The sequence below is a fragment of the Corapipo altera genome, unplaced genomic scaffold (genome assembly GCF_003945725.1).
Source record: "Corapipo altera isolate COAL_440 unplaced genomic scaffold, ASM394572v1 359, whole genome shotgun sequence".
Classification (NCBI taxonomy): Eukaryota; Metazoa; Chordata; class Aves; order Passeriformes; family Pipridae; genus Corapipo; species Corapipo altera.
Window position 1 is genome coordinate 2868792 of NW_020884948.1, and position 19093 is coordinate 2887884.

General features: G+C 35.0%; 1 protein-coding gene across 4 annotated transcripts in view; it reads right to left on the reverse strand.

The window, feature by feature from the left end:
• The window catches only part of ATP9B (ATPase phospholipid transporting 9B (putative)), a 157477-nt gene that overhangs the window by 22353 nt on the left and 116031 nt on the right, over nucleotides 1–19093 (reverse strand). For all 4 annotated transcript variants that reach the window (XM_027662750.1, XM_027662752.1, XM_027662751.1 and 1 more), the window contains exons 13-15: nucleotides 18300–18442; nucleotides 9957–10069; nucleotides 6174–6422 (exon numbers count right to left, since the gene is read on the reverse strand). In XM_027662750.1, the coding sequence (XP_027518551.1) occupies nucleotides 6174–6422; nucleotides 9957–10069; nucleotides 18300–18442 (505 nt within the window). The remainder of the gene's footprint in view (nucleotides 1–6173; nucleotides 6423–9956; nucleotides 10070–18299; nucleotides 18443–19093) is intronic.

Below are 19093 nucleotides of genomic sequence, written 5' to 3' on the forward strand. Positions count from 1 at the left end.
TATTTTTCCAAATGCTAATCATTATTGGAGACCAGATTTTTAAATTACTAGAAAGGTAAGTATAATGAAATTCATGTAATTTTTCTGGAACCTGCCTCTGCTATTAATCTCAAGTAAGACAAAAAAAAAAAAAATCGAGCAGTCTGATAAAAGATGTGCAAGTAGTAAAGTCCCTAGGTCAGTTCAACAGACGTGATGACTAACGCTCACTAAGAATTTCACACAAAGCAAGTAAATCACTGTAGCTTCTATGAAAATTTAAAATTGGAAAAAAACCCCTGTGTGAACCCCTAAGAAACCCTGGTAGTGCCATCTGTGTAGGTATCACCAAATGAAACTACAGTGAGACGTGGTTACAGAAGAGAATAGAATACACTTTGAAAAACACCATTTTTAAAATCTCAAAAATCACAGGAGCCTTTTTACAGATTTTTCTTCTTCAATAAAAGTACCATATAAACTGTAAATGATCCAATACTTCCAAGGTTAATTTTCAATTTTCACAGTGAAAGGTTACTATTACATTCTGACCTGTAAATTGCATCTTTCTACTAATACCTTATCATCTTATTTGTGTCCCTTTGCAGTGAGGACTTTAGTGTTCAATATTTGGTGACTCACATCTGTTTATTATTTCATTTATACCTGTCTTAACCTACTATTTGAATTAGTATTTTTCAGCACAGTCATTTTGGGTTCTCATACCTGGCCTACACACAACTGCATATTTATTTTTTCTTTTAAATTTATCCGTGCAAATACCATAGCAAAAAGACTCATTAAGGCTCAAGAGTCAAACAGATGCCTAAAAGGACACTGAACAAATTTTAGAGCAAGACAACAAGTTTGACTCTCGTCATTCAGAATGAATCAGAGCAGCATCCAGAACAACGCAGTCAGACCTTACCATTAAATATCTGAAGCTTTTAGAATGTAGAAATAAAAAAAAAATAAATATCACAAATGGCAAGAAAATCTACATTATAAATTTTAACAAATAAATATATACTGAAAGGCTGACTACATAGAGTTCAGAAAAAGAATTCCTAGGCAAGTCTCTCTTGAGGTTTCCTGTCTATGAGTATACTCTCTACTCTTCAACACGCTTCTGAAACCTTACATTAAAATGGCCTTGCAATTTCTAGTGTGCCTAAATCAGGAACTCCTAGAATGCCAGGAAAATGCAGCAGTTGCAGCTTCTACAGAGTTTGGCATATTGGATGAAGTCAAATAAAGCAATTAACAGTTGGACAAGCACAAAAAAGTCTTCACTGGTGATGTTACCATTTTGTTTTAAAAGAAAATCCATTCTAACGATATTTATTCACTGATAACCATTAATTTGCAAACAAACACATAGATGAAATGTGTCAAGTTTCCTGAATCCAGGTTGGAGGTTGATTTTAATATTTTATGGATCTTGTCTGGTTTATCACAAAGCTTCTCTCCTATGGAAACTGGCTGCCTGAGAGACTTATGTACACTGGTAGATAAAGGGTGAGACACAGGTGTGCACCTGAAGCCTCTCTGTAGTGTTCCCAGGGCTGGTAATGTAAGTGGGGTCAAGGAGAACGTCTGTGGTTGTTAACTTGCTAGTTGTCTTCCTTCTCAGTAGCAATTCAAAGGGTAAAGACAGATATCAACCTCTGACATAACAAAGTCAAAGAAGCAACCTCCAAATTCGGAATGAAGGGAGCAAACACTTGCATTGTGAAACAGAAATGCAACAGATCTGAATCGAGCTACTGAGAAACACCTCATTTAGTGTTTCTTACCCCAAATCTTTCAGATGCTTCTATTTACCACATGCCCACTCAAACTCTAGTTGCCTCTGTCAGCATTGTCTCCCCACTAGAGGCCACCTGACCCTCTGAGCTTCTATAGTTCACTTCTTTCAGAGTACTTAAAAGCATCTTCACTTCAGCAAATAGGATCTGCTTTCAAAATCAGACTGTTGTATAAGGTATACAGAGATTATAAATGTGGCATTTTGAAGTTAAAGCTTTTGCTTTGGAAACAGGAAAGAAGCAGTAAGATTTCCTTTTCCCATTGCCTGAGTGTTCCCAACAGTTTCTGTCTGGATTGTTCAGCAACAACTCATATATGTCTCCAATCAGCTGGTTTGTTTATATTTATAAACAATGATTTGATAATTAAAATTTCCAGCCCATCACTTTTCATCAAGAAGCTTCATAATTAAAATAAAATTATTAACTTAAAAATACAGCTTGATCATGTAAAAAACTGCCAATCAATATTCAAGACAAGCTATGGAGTAGTTATTCTTTGTGGGTCTCGAAGGTCATGCAAGTGATGGTTTTATGCTACTGAGTGATTTGCTTTTCACAATACATTGACAAAACAACACAATTAGTCTTGCTTCAATAAGCACACACAATAAAATGAATTAAACAATACAACATGTCTCATACATTACAGCTTCACTTTTGTAAACACAAAAGCTGCTTCACTAAGGGCATATAATTTCCCTGTCTGTTTTTAAATGATTGGCTTTGTATCACTGTAATTAATTTTAGCAACTCTGTTGTCTCTGGACAGAAACGTTGGAATTAAATAACTGACCACACTTTAAGGTAGTATTTAAATGTTCGAGATCCTGGAATTAAAAATGCTTGAGAATATAACAGTGCAGGACAAAGCATAACCAATAAATGGCTGGTTTATGAGAGTAAGTAGTCATTAAAAATCATGACTGATCAACCTTTTCTGACCAAGGGGAGCAAAGGTCTTTAAAGGCTCCTGTTCATAGCATGCCCTGAATTGCTTGGGTCTCTGACCTTTGAACTCTACTATAAGCTAAGCCTACTTAGCTTATATCCTTTTATGATTGTTCATTACATTAAGGTAGCTGGCTTTCTATAGATGAGGTGACCCCACACCTATGATGGCCAAGTAGGAGCTTTCTTCTTTTTTTTTTTTCAGTGAGTTCTCAGTGAATGTTTATTGTCTGCTATGCTTCAGCTGTAGAGGGAGGACAAGTGACAGACAAATGAAACTTTCCACTCTTTCAGAGAAAATGAAATATTGATCACTTATCATAAGAAACAAAGAGCCTGGCATAAGTAGGGTTTGCATTATGAATACAAAATCAGTTACTTATCTCAGGTTACTCTAACAATAGATAAATACATCTTTTATGATGAATGTACCTACTTCCAAATGTGCATACTTTGTTATGGTTATATTTTATCTGTATATAGATGCACACATATACACACAGATGTGAGGAATTTCAAATGAGCTCCTCAAGTCAATTCATTAAGGATATAGTATGTCAGCATATTACTAAACTGCTTCGTATACCTTTTACACGGGAGAATAGTTTATAGTTACATACTGTTCTTTGCTCTTTATATCCTATGGTGAGATCATGCAGTATTATACAATGCAACAGATAACTGCGCAAATAACATCTTGTTTCAAAAGACTGCAATCAAACCAGATCCATAAACAATATCTAAGAGAACAGAGTTGTAACGTTGAGAAAGTACAATGCATAAAACTGGTTAAGTCTATTAAATGATAATGTTGCTTATTAACCAAATATGTTGTGATAGGTCAGTGCTGAGGTTAAACAGAAAACATCAATTGAACCATTTCCCTAAATAAAGCTCCAGGGTGCAATATTCAAAGCACTTTATTCAATAAAAAATGCTTTTAAAATGGTACTCCGGTGATTGCGAAACATTGGCATCATCCGTCAACCTAACTGCAGAAAAGTTCAATAAGCTAAATAATGAACCATTTACATTATTTTCCTTAGGCTCCAGTGATTTGCAAACATTGCATCAATAGAAGTCTTAAAAAAATTATGATAAAGACCTGCTAGTCTTTCAACTCTTAGGCTTTTTGCTGTCATGCTGCAATTTTTATGCTGTTTACATGTTTTTTGTTGCTTCATCATTTTATAAGACTCCATTTAACATCCATTTCTCATTATATTAAAGCATATTTGTTCGATATGATAATTTTACTAGTGTTTCAAGCATTATCTGTGAGAAACAAAACGGAAATTTAATGCTGTGTTTCAGAACGTAAGTTTTTCATTTCACTGTCATATAGTTTTAATGTATGAGTTGAAATGATAAAAAAATCACTCTTAAAACGATATCTGTGCACTCTGTCCCTCGAAGCGCTAACAGTTTCTTTGTTGTCAATTTCTTTTTCCACTTCCCTTTCCACCCTGAGTCCCAGATCTGTTGTATTAGCACTTTATCAACTTTCCTTTCCTCTTACCAAGGTCAAACTCCCTACAGTCTTCCCAGGGCACCACTTGCATAATTCTTGAGTCTTACACCTGCTTCCTTTAGCAAATATGGGAGGAGAACTGCTCTTCATGGTAGCATTTTCAGGTTTCAAACAATTGAATGAATATATAAAAGCCCACAGGGAGAGAAGAGCAAGTAGGAGAAAAAACTCAAAATAGTCTCTCTCAACTGCATGTCTCTTCACCTGACTTAGTAATACCTCTGGCTATTAAAGTAGAATGTTTACCTAATTTAAAAGTTGCCATCGTATCTTCATAGGCAGATACTTGCTCATGCAGTCATTCATTACATTCAGAAGTACCTCACAGGCTCATTAAACTGATGTATTCAGCGAATATAAATCTATGTGCAGATGAAAATGTGTACATTTGTGCATAATACAAGTCAAACATTATACAACTACACTAACAAACTATATTTACAGTATACTTCTGGCATAAACAAATGCCCTTTCAGCATTCTCAGTTCATAATGCAGATCAGCCCACACTGGATAACACCACATATAGTATTATGGATTACTGATTTTAGCCAAAGAGAAGCGTCTCAAGTCCTGCTCAGAGTTTATTTTTAAAAACATTGACTGCCATTTTTTAATCACCAAGAACCAGCCATTTCTTCACATTCTACAATGCTTTGACACTATGAACTGTGTTTACAGCATTGGAACTGCATGTAATGCCTGCTAGTTCTGTACTACATGAAGCCAAATCTAATTTTATTTCTTGCATTCCTAAAAAATACTTGTTATAGACTCATTACACTTTCAGCAATTAAAGCTTGTAGTTTGAACTGCTGAAGTTTTGTTTAGCATTACATATGGTGACATATTAGACATGAAAGCCAAATGTGTACCATGAATAACACACTATGCTGTGGCAAGATGAAGTTTGTGGAAGAAACACTGTCTTGTATTAGATAAACTTATTCAGCTAGAAAAATATTCAGGCTTTTAGATACAAACTCCCTTCTTCACAAAGTACAACAATGCCCTTCTACTTATGACTAATCTACTGTGGTTACAACACTAACAGCACATCCAAGCTTCAGACAATCCTAGAGATTCTTTAAAACAAAGATGCCCCTCAAGCTGCTCACTTTCAGATGCAAACCAACCTTGAAATACTATTTCTCTGTATCAACCACCCGCGTGTTTTTATAAAGTGAACTTATTTTGCAGTATCCTGAAACACAAGCTTTGCCTCTCTCTTCTAGTATCTTTTTAGATTGAATTTTAGGCAATCAATTTAGGGCACAAGACAGGATTATTCAGAAAAATAACTCAAATCCAGTGAATGCAGTGGGATTTGTTTAAAATTTGGATTTCAATGGAAGTCAAACGTGTGTTTTTATTGAAATGGGTTTTTAAATTTGTGCTACACTTGATGTAATTTTGACTGAACCCTGAAGATTATGAAGTTACCTAGGGTCTGAAGCTCAAAAGTTTTTCTACAGGCATGTCTGAGGTAGGGTTTTTTTTTCCTGTTAAGAATCTATACATTTCCGTAACTGGTAGCATCTCTAGCTAATGTACCTGGTTGTCCATCACTCAGAGTAGTTTCATATTCCCTTTAATAGTATGCTATGATTCATACATACATTAATGTTTCGAGAATACACCTAATCGCTTAAATTGCAATCCTCAACGCAGTATTGATCCCAAAGCACTGACTTCACAGATCTTTTAGTCAAATAACTGAAATCACTTTTATGCAACAAAGAAACACTAGATCTTTCCTACAGCACTAGAAAAAATAAAAACAGATTACTACTAATTTTAAAGAAACTCCTGCCTAAAACACTCTTCCTTCACAGTTCTTCTCTTTTTAACTTAGCCTACTTTGTTCTTTATGAGCTACTAATATTTTCACCCTTGCACACTAACCTCATCAGGGCTGGAAGCCTGGTAAGTTCGATTTTCGTCGCTGAAGTCCTGATCCACCTCTGCATATTCTGTTTCTCCAGACACACCAGCCCGTGATTCGTACACGGGGGTCACATTGTGGCAGAGCGCAATGGCCTTCACTGCTTCATGTATCCGACTGCTGACGCTCTTTCGGACTTTGGGTGCAGAAGACTGAGGTTTCCTAGATGGTGTTGAGCTCGTACTGTTTCCGCTGGTTTGAGAGTGGACCTTTGAGACCCAACACAATGAATAGTAAACCAAAGTTCAATAATGGAAGCAAAACATGAATACTAACACACATATATATATATATATATGACTGTTCCCTTTACAAAAGTTGATAAATGATAACCTACTGTTAACTCATTCAGTTTGCAGTTCATAAAAACCCTCACTTACTTTTCTTAAGAAATGATAGATAACTGTGGGCTCTTCACCTTGCATTTCAGTAACAGAGTCGGAAGACAACTGAAAAATGTGCTACGAAAACAAGTATACAGTAAAAGGGTTGAAGAGGTTGACTGGATTCTGCAGAAACTGTACCTACCTTACTTCAGATTTGACATTTTTCAGTGATCTGTCACAATAGTCCTTTAATGTCCTTCACATTCTATGAATTGGGTTTTTCTTAAAAAAAAAAGTATTTAAACCAGCAACTAACTGGATAAGTTCAGAAACACCAAGACAAAATTGCAAGGGTGGTGTTTTGTTTTTCTTCTTCACCTGTGCCATCAAACCGAAGAGAAAACTTTTTCTTTTAAATCTTCACCTAAATCTCTGTATTTTAAAAGATCACCATATGTGTGGTGCTCAGAAAAGATCAGAAGAAGAGATGAGAACAGAAGAACAAAAGCAGGATCATTTTAGAGTATAAATATTAGGAATAATTAAAATACAAATATTTCTGACTTAATTTCTAACTTATACAATTTCTGTATTATTTGTGAACTAATGCAGCTTTATGCTTTTGCTGCAGGCTGAAATGTGTTTCTCCTTATACAACCGCAATAATCTAATAAAATAATCATGCAAAATACAAGTTTGACACATCTTTGAAGATCACATTACTACTGCATAACCACTGAACTAGCACTATTTTATGTTGTCCTTCAGAAATGCTTGAGCACACTACAGAACTGATCTTCCTCTGAAATGCTTATAATTAGTTGAAAACAAGTTTGGGGGGGGGGGTGGTTTTATTGTTTTTTTGCTGGTTAGGTCTTTTTCCTCTTTTAAAAGTCAGTAGATTAAATATATCAGCAGTACTACCAAAAGCTCTTCTGTACTACCAAAAGCTCCAGGGTAACTCAGAAAATGTTTTCAGAATCCATGCTTTTTTCCTCCTGACTGCTATCTGCTGAACCGTGAACATTCTGCCCATCAAATTACAGTGTTGTCTAATAAAGGGTTTAACTTTCTGCTCATCTGGCACTGCTTTTCAGCTACTGCTTTAAACCTCTGCATTTGCATTCTGCTAACGCTGATGCCATTACAGTCACAAATAAATTAAGCTGATTTACTCCTTCTGAATTATGTTATGTTTATTGATGCTTGTATAATTTAATTTCACACAAATTCCATTAAAGATTATGCCCTCTATCACAAAATGCTTCCAGTGGGGAAATATAATCAGGTTATAATAGATTTGTGTGTTACATTAAGATGACAATAGTCTAGTAGGTCCACTGTAATAATAAAACAGAACACAAACAAGGGATAAAATCAATGTCACACAAGAACCACTGCCTAGCTAACTGGCAGCTTCTATTATCATAAACCTCACCATACTCTTCAGATTGAAACAATTGTTTAGTAGTTGCTTAGTTTGTTACCAAGACTCCATCATTCTTCTGTTTTAAAGAGTTGCTACTAAGACATGCATAATTAAAGCATTATTTAAACCTCAAGTAGTGTTTATAAAGCTGAAAAAAAAAGGAAGTTTGAAGAAAGCTCTTTTCATCATCTACTAAAAGTAAACCTATATTTGGGAAAGCTTTTCCCCATAATTGAGAAAAAAGGCTTCCCTCACATTTCTTATTTATTTTAAGTATGTTACAGTTACTAAAAACTTGTAACCATGGGTACCACTTGTTAAATTTTACAGTAAACTAGTAAAAGTTTTAAGTAGTAAGAATTCCAGGAATTGTGCAATTCTTTTCAAAGAGCATATTTAGCTGTAAAATATGAAAGCAGTATTAGTGAATATGCCTCCTCTAGAACACTGGTGCTTAGCTGTCAAACTCAATCAGACCTAGGTGTGCAACTCAAGACTGTCAACTATTATTATTTACTGTTACAGTTGTTATTGTAAATACTCAAAGAACACATTATAATAAAAGTAATAATAAAAGTTTGGTTGATTTTTACAAACATAGTCAGTAGCAGTTACTTTCAGTAACCTATTCCAAACCAAATTTGGGCTGTTGATCATTAGGTCAAAGAGCTCTATATCTCATTTCCAAGGCATATTATTGTATCTCACTCACTATTCATGGCTATACCTACTAAGAATTAAGCTGAAATAAATTTATCCAAGGAAAAGAATTCAAGAAGGGATTTGTTGAATTGTTCAGATAGGAAATAATTAAGAAATTTAAGCTTCAAACTAAAAACTTATAGCATGTATTGAGTTTCACTGCTTTCCCTCCTGCCCCTCTTCCCAAAAGCTACATAATATTGACTGGGTCCAGTGCGGAGTCAAATTACTTTATTATTTTTATTTTAAGCAAATGAGAAGGGAGCCATAGTTCAAAACACAGCACAACTAAGTATTCAAATCAATTGTTGATCCTACAATCCTTTTATAAGAGAAAATGAGGACACAGAAAATGAAGTCAGTCCACAACTTAACTGGGTCAGCCAGTCATGTCTGTGTATCCAAGTATAGAAAAGAACTTTTATATAAATTTCTAGCATCACACTGTAAACAACACAGAAATATTAGTTAACCTTTGTTTCCTCCGTCAATTTTCTTCTTTTTTGTTTCAAAGAATAAAAATAAAAGTATAAAGTCCATCCTAACCTCAGAGTAGAACCAGGTGTTAAGGAAGGTTTGCAGAAAGCACCCTAATTTTGCATACATGGGAAATGCTTGCAGAATTCCACCTTCCTCCTTTGTCCCACAACTGACCCATAGACAGAAGAGGAGCCACAATCCTCTTGTACACTTCTCAGACCAAGCACTTACATATTACAGGAACACTTTGCTCTTGAGTAATATGGAGTTTTCCATTTTCTCACACTTTCCCCCCATCCTGTTCCAGTTTTATGCTGTTTGAAATAATTCTTTTCTAAAGTAATTTTTAAATATGCCTGTATAAATTTTATTTTGACGACTACTGTTTTACTATTTGGTTATACCAATTAATGTGGTTTTTCGATGTCTATGAATATCTTCAAAGATATAATTACTGTTCATGTTGTTCTGCACATTTCCTTGTAATTTGTAGTCTCTCTAATAAATAGCTTACTCCTAGATGATTTGGCAGGAGAAGGACTGCACAGACAGGCTAACACAGATTTCAGCTAGTGGAGAACAGAAAAGTAAATTCCTTTAAGTGGGTATTATGAGGAACTTCAGAATCAGGAAAGTACTATGTACTGTCTCACATTTTTCCCTGCCATCATATTTGTTGATACACCCACACATGACAACTTTCATAGCATCCCAAATTTCTAGATATAATCATTAACAACAACACTTCAATGATGTTAAAAAAAACCCCTTCATATTAAAGGTAAATAATTTATGAAATGAGATACCTGTGAATAAGAGCTTATAATATGACTCTGTATTTCATCCATTGTGTCTGTTCCATAGGACACAGTACCTAGGTGGAGGCGCTTAAATATCATCTCATTCTGGGTAAGTGTTCCTGTAATAAAGGAGGAGAATATCACAAACCAATGAAAAATACTGTGAGAAGGCCCCCCCCCCCCCCCCCCCCCTTCTTTCCTCTGGAAAGAAGGAATGAATCATGAGTTAGCATCAATTTAATTAATGAAAGGCATGTATGTGGAGAAAGATCAGTGTTAGTCATACTGGAAGAAATAACTGGTTCCACCTGCAAGCTTATTTTTCCAATAACTAAACTGGTAAACTTAAAAGAAGACAAAAACTTTTCTTTTTATACAACCGATAGACTTTGCAATATGTGGATGAAACTGACTCTCGAAAGCTAATGCAAGAGTTTGCACCATGTATCGGAAAATCTAAACAAAATAAAACAAAACCATGGAACACCAAAATTCATACAGATATCCCCCACACTTTGTGTATGAAGGCAGACATTCAGGCAAATGGGCACATTCACTGTTATCTGGAGTCAGTCATTAAGATCTAACACCACTTCGACATTTGACAGATTCAGCCTCCAACCGGAATAAGGCAGAATGAACAAAATCAGCGTTTTCCCTCCTCACTTCACATTTGTAAGAAACTACAGGGTGTCAAGTCAGACTGACACTTTGCATCCACCTCTGCCAACTAGTCACATCCTCTGGTTTGAAAAACCTCTAATTGAGGGGTGGGGACTTCTGCCTTTCATTATGGGGTATATGAGGCAAAAAAGAGGTCACTACTGCGTAGCTTCCCATGGTCAGCTCACAAAAGATTACTTTAATAATGGCCCTTCCTAAAACTTTTTTTTCCATGACTATTCAGGCAAAGCCAAATTAATATAGTATAAAGCTATTCTTATATTTAACCACACAGTTTTGGGTCATTAAAATACATAAATCTGATGATAAAAAAATAAACATAACATGGTACCAGAACTGACATCCTTGAAGTTTCTACAATATTTTTTAAATGGAGGATATCATAATTATCTGTAAATAAATACTGCAGAATAAAATATTTCATACTAATTTTATTTATCTAGACAATTTTTATTTTGTGTCTTTGTCCCAGTGCACCAAAATACATGCTAAGCTACAGGAGGAAAGAAGACTAAAAGCATGACACATGCTATTTTTATTATTTGCAAAACAAAACCGTCTGGCCAGTAGCATCCAATTTATGCACTTATTAGGACCAGAACTATCAGTGATCTTCAAAGACTCATGAGGGCTGTTAAAGCCTCATGTCTTTCCCAGTTACACTTGAGGTGTTTCCTACTCCCTGGTAATATTTGTACAGTGACACTTCATCTTTGTACCACCACACTGGACTATCAAACTATGTCTTCCTGTACTAGATGATCATTCCAAATTCCCTCTTTACCAGATCTCTAAAATTAGCAAATCAGAAATTTTTGGTTACTTTTATACACGGAAGAAGATTATTTTGTTTTACAGTAATCATACAAAACCATGAGAAATTACTTCTGCCTTTAGGAGTTGTACTTCTATTGAGACCTTTTGTTAAATTTGATTAATTTTTTTTTAACTTGAGACTAGAAAAATTCAATCTCCAGTTTGCATATGAAAAACATGAAAGTTTCTACCAATAAACATGATATACTAAAATCTCTATTTCTAAAAGAAAGTGAAACCAAAACCCACCCACTTTGCAACAATATTCATTCCAAGCAAATCTGCATCACCTTCCTTACTTTCCAGGCATGCTAGTATCTTCTCACTGCCCTTAGCTTTGCCAAGTCTTTGAATAAAATAAACACTCCCTAGGAGTTGTGAAACTAAATGCTACTCAAAAGGTGAGACAGCAGGCAACTGTCAAATCCGCTTCCCACTAGTTCTGTAATTGCTGCTTGGGAAAACTGAACAGGAAACAAAATTAGCCCTATGATTATTATATGGAAAGATTATTTCTTCTGACACCATTAAATCACTCCAACTCTATATCATGCTTGGTGACTGAAAGGTAGATAGGTGGAAAATTTGTGTGTTCCACCCACTCTTTCTCAGCAAGCAGAGAAGAAAAGCTTCTGCACAGAAAGGTATGGCTTTTCCTATCTTGCAACAATCAGAGAAGGAGATTTAGGAAAAACAGGTAAGGAAAAAGAAGACATGGAAATAAACATTCAGAAATCCTGATTCAATACTTGCATCCTATACATCATTTACACAATCCTTTTTATCAGTTATGGTAATAGGAAACATCTATGACATCGGAAAAGAGGCCGCAAAATCCACATCTACCTGCTACACAAAACTGTAATCCAAACCACAAATAATTAAACACAAATAAACAACAACTACTGTTTGCTCATGCTTCTCAAAACTAGGTAAGACTTTCAAGAACAGCTATAATAATCTGATGTGTTATTAGACAAACAGGGGCAGCTGCAGTTATGAAAGTACTTCCAAAAATTTCTGCAAAAAAACCCCTAACAAAATACAAATTTTTCAGCCATCTGCATGGAAATTAAGTTTCATCATGTGTACAAATTAAGAATTTACTTCTAAATTCTTCTAATGAACGAAAGGTCAAAATAGGACAGAAACATTCCCAATAACTTTTTCAGATATTATATAGTGTCAATCAACCATGTTATAACTCCAGCAGACGTTCTGTCTTAAAATTTAAGTGTTTTGGTTGAAAACTAATATCCCTTGACAAAACAACACAACTTCTACTTTATGCTCCAAAATGTAAACCCTTCAAATATCTAGAGGCAGATTTTCTAATGTAGTCTACTTCTTGAACACGAAAAACAACTGAAAACTAAGCTCAGTAGTCTGCTCAAGGTGGTAAGTACTATAGAACAGTCAAAGAGCCTTCTTTTTTTAATAATATTTTTCTTTCAGGACATTGTTAATATAAAGAGTTACTAAATTTTAAAAAGGCTTATTTTAGAAAAGCTCCCAGAAATTATGCTAGTCAACATATAATCTACTACTATTATACATTCTTGAACTTTGCTCTGAAATGCAGGTAGCACACAAGGAAAATAGCCTGACAAAAAAAGTTAGTATAGAACTGCTAGAGAAAAATTTAGTGTGTTCTTTAATGAGGCCAAGAGCTTTTTTTTTTTTTTCCCCCCTACAATTGTATCATTAAACACAGAGTAAAGCAGGCAAAGAGGAAATTAATTTCTAAGGAAAAAGTCCTGAAGGCATCATTCCCTGGGTGGCAACAGATGTGATTCACAACAGAGCAGTAGAGATTTTTTTGTTGTTGTTGTTTTTTGAGAAGCAGATGCAGATCTTTCTGATACTATTATTGCCATTACTAGATGGCAATTTGGAGCAATATCAACTATCTAAAAAGTTCAAAAGAAGAAAAAGCAAGAAAATATATACAGTAGAGGAATTAATAACTTTATAGGAAATTAAGAGGGTAACTTTTCATAAAATGTAAGTATTTTGTTTGAAGTATTTGCTTAAACAGATAAAAAGTCAGGGTAAATGTGAGTATTTCTATGGAAACTTTTAGGGGGATCAGGCCCAGCAATCCTAGTAATTAGATTGTTGGTAAAAATCTGGAGACACAAATTCTTTCCGTGAACCCTAGAAAAAACATAACCTGGTATAGTATCTAAAAAGAAGATGAAAAAACTCATGGTAAATATATATAGAATAGGTCTGCTCACTCAGTTGCTCCACTTATAAAGAGGCCATAAACATAACCACCACAAAACCTCGATCCAAATAAATCCCAGTACAGCCCATTAAGAATGAGGGAAAAGATAGAGAGCTAAGCTATGTTTATTCTTTCCTGGCCAGATAGTAACAACAGAGGTAACAGGTAACACAGTTATGAATAGTAGTATATATTTTCTCTGTGCCTCCTGCCTCCCACAAGCACAACACTAGTATATAAGAGTGGCATCCATGCTCACTGGATACACTATGTATTTTCAGTCTATGAGAGTCCAACAGAAGACAAAATGTAAGGATTCTTTTGGCTTATTTTCTGTGAGTCCATGTCTGGAAGCTTCCTGTAGGACCTGTCCATCAACATGTTCCATTCATAGTCTGCTCTACTCACCCTGCAAACCCAGTGGTACTAAAAATCACAGAGGGAGAGGAAGTATAAAAGCAGTAGCATATATATATATATATATCTAAGTAAAGGGAGAGATGTTATTCCATCAGCATTTTTTTAATTAATCTTTCTCTATAGTTGCTTATGTTGAAGAGCTAAAGACTCAGAGTATAAAATAAAAAGATTAATTTTCAGAAAAATTACTGAAATTCACTTTCTAATAGTACATTATATCAGGCACGTTTGACACAAAAGCCCATATACACCAACCTTTAATGAAGGGCTTTACCAGAAAAATCAAGAATCCCATTGCTCTATGCATCTGCTCAACCATTATATCTGTAAGTATCTCATTTGGTCCAAATACCCGCTAAAATGTTAATTACAGAACTCAAATACAAGTGCATGCATTAGTAAATAACTACATTTGGAAGACTGTACGCATTTGTTTTAGCTGAACACACTGGTAGTTGTCATGAACAGCAGAAGGTTTGCCACATACTAATCAACAAAAATGTTCATTAAATATTACCAAATATCTTTATTTTTCTTTCATGATTTGAATGCCTAGAGAAGAGGAGCTATCAAGCTCGCAAAAAATGCCCTCCCCCTGGCCCTCGCCACAACGGATGATGCCTTTCTGTCAAACTTATATGTGATTCAAGTCCAAACAACATGGCATTATGGGTAATGGATACTATAATTAAAATGTAAGTCCTAAAAAACCTGTTGTTTTAGTGGGTGTTTTTAGTAATGGCTTTGTTCTACATGAAGATAAAAACTCCCTAACAAAGGAATTAATGTATTGCTTTAATAGGCTGCACCCTGAGTTAAGTTTTAAAATTTATGAGTTCTCTGCAGCATTGTTCTTTAAACAATGGCATTGTCAAATGCAACCAGTGAGAAGATTAAAGTTCTCCCAGCAGATTAAGTACAAATTATCTGTCCTCCTGTTTCAGCATCATTTGTTCATTTATCACATAACGTCTAGTATTTCTGGTCAGTGTCAATATGCTCTGCATCCTTGCAGTTAACAGATGTCTTCTCTTGTCGAATGAATTACTTTATGTTTCACGCACTGGTGGCCGCAGATGTGTCACTATAGCAACATCATTAATTTCAGATCTTACCGGAAACATGCACTCCAATCAAACCTAATTATACCACATTGCTTTCTTGTCCCACAATAAGGAAACTATAATGCAATTATTGGGATACTTCATTTTCTATTATACTGTGGCAAATGAGAGAGCCACTGTGATGGACGCTTCTTGTCAAAAAGCTTATTGATGAAGCACAAACCCAATTTACAATCATACAAAGGACTACCTTGCAATTATGTTAGTAATGCAATGCTCCTTAGACTCAACAACTAATTCTCAATCATTTCCAGCGAAGCTTGGACCACAATATAAGATTTCTGCAGACAGTTCTCTGGATTCCCTTTCATTTTCAGTTCTGAGAAAAATGTCACCTGTTTACATTTAACTAAACCAGCCTTTTAGTGCTGCTTTTAGGTAGCACCCACTTGGACAGATAGCTACAAAACTGATTCTCTTCTTTCTCATATGACAGCCAGGCCTTAAGTAGGCAAAAGAACAGAGTCAACTGGTTTATATGACTAGGAAAATTCAAACAAGAAAGTCTTGAGGCCAGCTGTCATGAACAGTGTATAATCATGCAATGTCAAACATGGATTAACTCTACAGACTTTGTTCACTACCAAATGGTATGTTTCACATTTATCATAAATGCAGAATGAGAAAAATGTATTCAGGAAAGGAAACTGGAAGTAGCTACCAGTATACTTGCGTAAAAAGTACACAGTCAGTGTGTTTGTCCAGAATGAAGAACAGTTTAAAATTTGCAGGGCATTTAAGATTAATAAAATAGACCAGTGTTTCCCATCTCTGCAAGGCCACAGTCAGTGGTCTGAAGCTGGTGATGTCTACTGGACTACTGGCTTATTTTCACTTACATCAGCTTTCAGCTTGGATAAAATGGCATAGGGTGAGACTGCTGATTCTGTTTCTTTCCAAAACACTTTGGAACTGCTGCCCTAGAATACACCCTTTATCTTCATTTTTACATTACTACTGTACAAATTCAGACTTTTCACCAGAGCTCAGTAGACTTTAGTCTTCTGAAAAGCCTTTGAGGTTGAATGCCAGTTATCTTCCAAACTATATAAAACACATTGTCTGGTAAAAGCCTTTTAACAGTTGCCCCTTTTAGCCCCTTTTAAGTATGCACTCTGAAAGGACAGAATACAAGCACTGCTTCTTAAATTTAAACAAATCTACTGTGATTGCAAGTGGGATGATGTAGGTTGAAAACAAACAAAAAAACCCATCAGCAGCATAAGAGGGTTTTCCCTCTTTGTATATGCAAGTCAATAAAATGTACCCTTTCAAAGATTTATGGATATAACACCATATTTTTGCTTTGAAAATCCAGTATCACTAATTTTTATGGGGGATTTTGTGGTTTGGGGTGTTTGGATTTTTTAAAGGGGAAAAACTTTGTTTTTACTCTGTGTACTGGTTGTTTTCCTAGAAGTAGAACAGTGGTAGCTTTTTTTTTTTTCCTTTTTTGCAAACAACCTTCTAATTCTCAAACAGGGTAGGAGGTACCTAAAGCTTGTGGAAAAGAAGATAATATACTGATTCTTATGCCTCAGAATACAAGCTGGTCACTAAAGTCAGAATATAATTCCTGCATCATAGAGTTGTGTGAGCAAATTTTATTTAGCAAGACCTAAAATTTTCAGTGCAGTCTGACTGTAAGTAGATTGAACTGTATTTTCAGGTTAGTACAGTAACTGGAATTTCTTTCAGCAAAGTTTAAAAAGTAGATGTTGGCTTTGCTTACAAAGTAGTGCTCTGGGCAAGTCAACGCTACTACATTGTTTTGAAAATTCATTATTTTAGAACATACTTCTCTTTTTCCAAACATATGCTGTAAATTACATATTTCAAGTCTTCAATGTGACAGCACTCAAAGTTACATAAATTATCATGATGAAGGGTACAATTAAAATCAATAAGTAGTTTCAAATACATAGAAATCATTAGCTAACTGAAATAAAACTTGTTAAAAGAATTGTTCACTTGCTTTGAAGGATTACCACACTATAATTAGCAATACACTTTTCTACATACTAAGAAAGGTGGTAGTTGACTTGATCTTTTATAAAATAGAGGAACAGTATTCAGACATATATAGGATAACATACATACCTATAGAATAAAAATGAAAATGTGTTTTAAAAATGGGACAACATACTACATTTACATTTCACTTCAAAATACGCAGTAATGGAAGTGTTCAGCATGGGAGAGAATGTAGAACTATTTTAAACAGAAGGAGATATAAACTGTGTATTATGCTTTCTGAACAGTATAACAGAGGTCAACCCCTGCCCTTCCCAACAGTTTCTCATGATTTTAAACTATATTCTATTTCAAACCACTAAAAGAATTCTTCAGCTTTTTGAGAAACAACTTTCTCAGTTCAAAAGTTCAACTTCTTAAAAAACCCAGCAGATCTACCAGAAATGATTTATTCAATCTCAGAAAGAACCAAGAAAGCATAACACAAGCTATTACTACTTCACACACTTGGTACCTACCTTCCGATCCTGGTAAAGGTTGCAGGTTCCAGTATACCAGGTGAGGTGGAGTAACAGATTACAGTTCTGAAGATTAAATCATTCAGCAGCTCTAGAACTGGCCTTTGTAACTTAAACAGCAACTAACTTCATAGTGACAGCAGATCTAATTTTGGAAGCTGGTGTTATGACTTGTTTTGGAAATGACTTGCTCTCTCAAAGGTTATTCTTAACTGTTATTATCATACAATACTGCAGTAGAAATGAAGTGCAGAATAAAACAGCGTCCTGAGTGACTCCTTATTCCAGAATCTTCTCAGAGTGAGATATGTGGTGCTCTTTCTCATGCAATTCAGTGTCCTCTTACTACATAAGGAGTGCTCCCACCAGAATAAATCAGATTACTACCAAATACTGACTTTAGCATGTAAGTACTGGCCTACCTAAGCCTATTGGTACAAAGTCCTCAAGAACATGCTTAAAACTTTACTGAAAAACAAAAAGCAGTAGTCTAAATCTACTCTTACGTTAGCATATTCAAATACAGTATAAAGTTTAGAAATTTTATAAAAGTATCATATTTCAGAATTGTAACCTGATATACCTGTTTTATCCGTTAGTAAATAAACTAATCGTCCCAACTCTTCTGGTATGGTGCTAGTTCGAACAACTGTTCCAGGAATATTGTCATCTTTCATAATCATCCACCCATAGGCTGCCTTACCCATGTCCAAGTTCACACGTAAACTGCAAAGGAAATTTATACCATAATCAGTGTGAATATTAGGCAAAGTGAAAGTTATAACCAAAAAAATAAAACTAGAAGCTCTTTTTAGGATACCTGAAAAAAAATAAATCTTAAATCTATGTGCATCAAAATTTTGGAACAAGGTTTTTGTTATGTGTCTGTAGAGTATATATCACATCAGAAATTCAGGCTCCATCCCAGACTTCTAGAAGATATTGCAAAACAAATAAATGCAATATCATGCATTTTGCATGAGACAGATTGCAACACTTTGTGGAGATTCTTGACATAATTACATTACTATTTTTGTACAGATAAGAGTAATGTATAACAAGAACAGATCACTATTCAAGTCACAGTTTTTGTCTGCTAAAACAACCAGACATCACCTATGTTTTCTTCATGATGTGAACTTATAAATATTTTTGTACCTCTTCAGATCACCATTTTTTAAAAAAAAAACCAACAACCTTTTTTCTTTAGGTTAGTACAACCATATTTGTCAACTTTTTCCCAAACAATCAACGGGGTTGTTGTCCTTCCCAAAATGTAGCTACAGAGGGTCTACTGCAAGAAGAGAACTGCTGAAGCAGCAAAATGCACCCTCAGGTGATAGCAAGGGGGCTTAGAGCCTGCCAGCAGCAATAAGT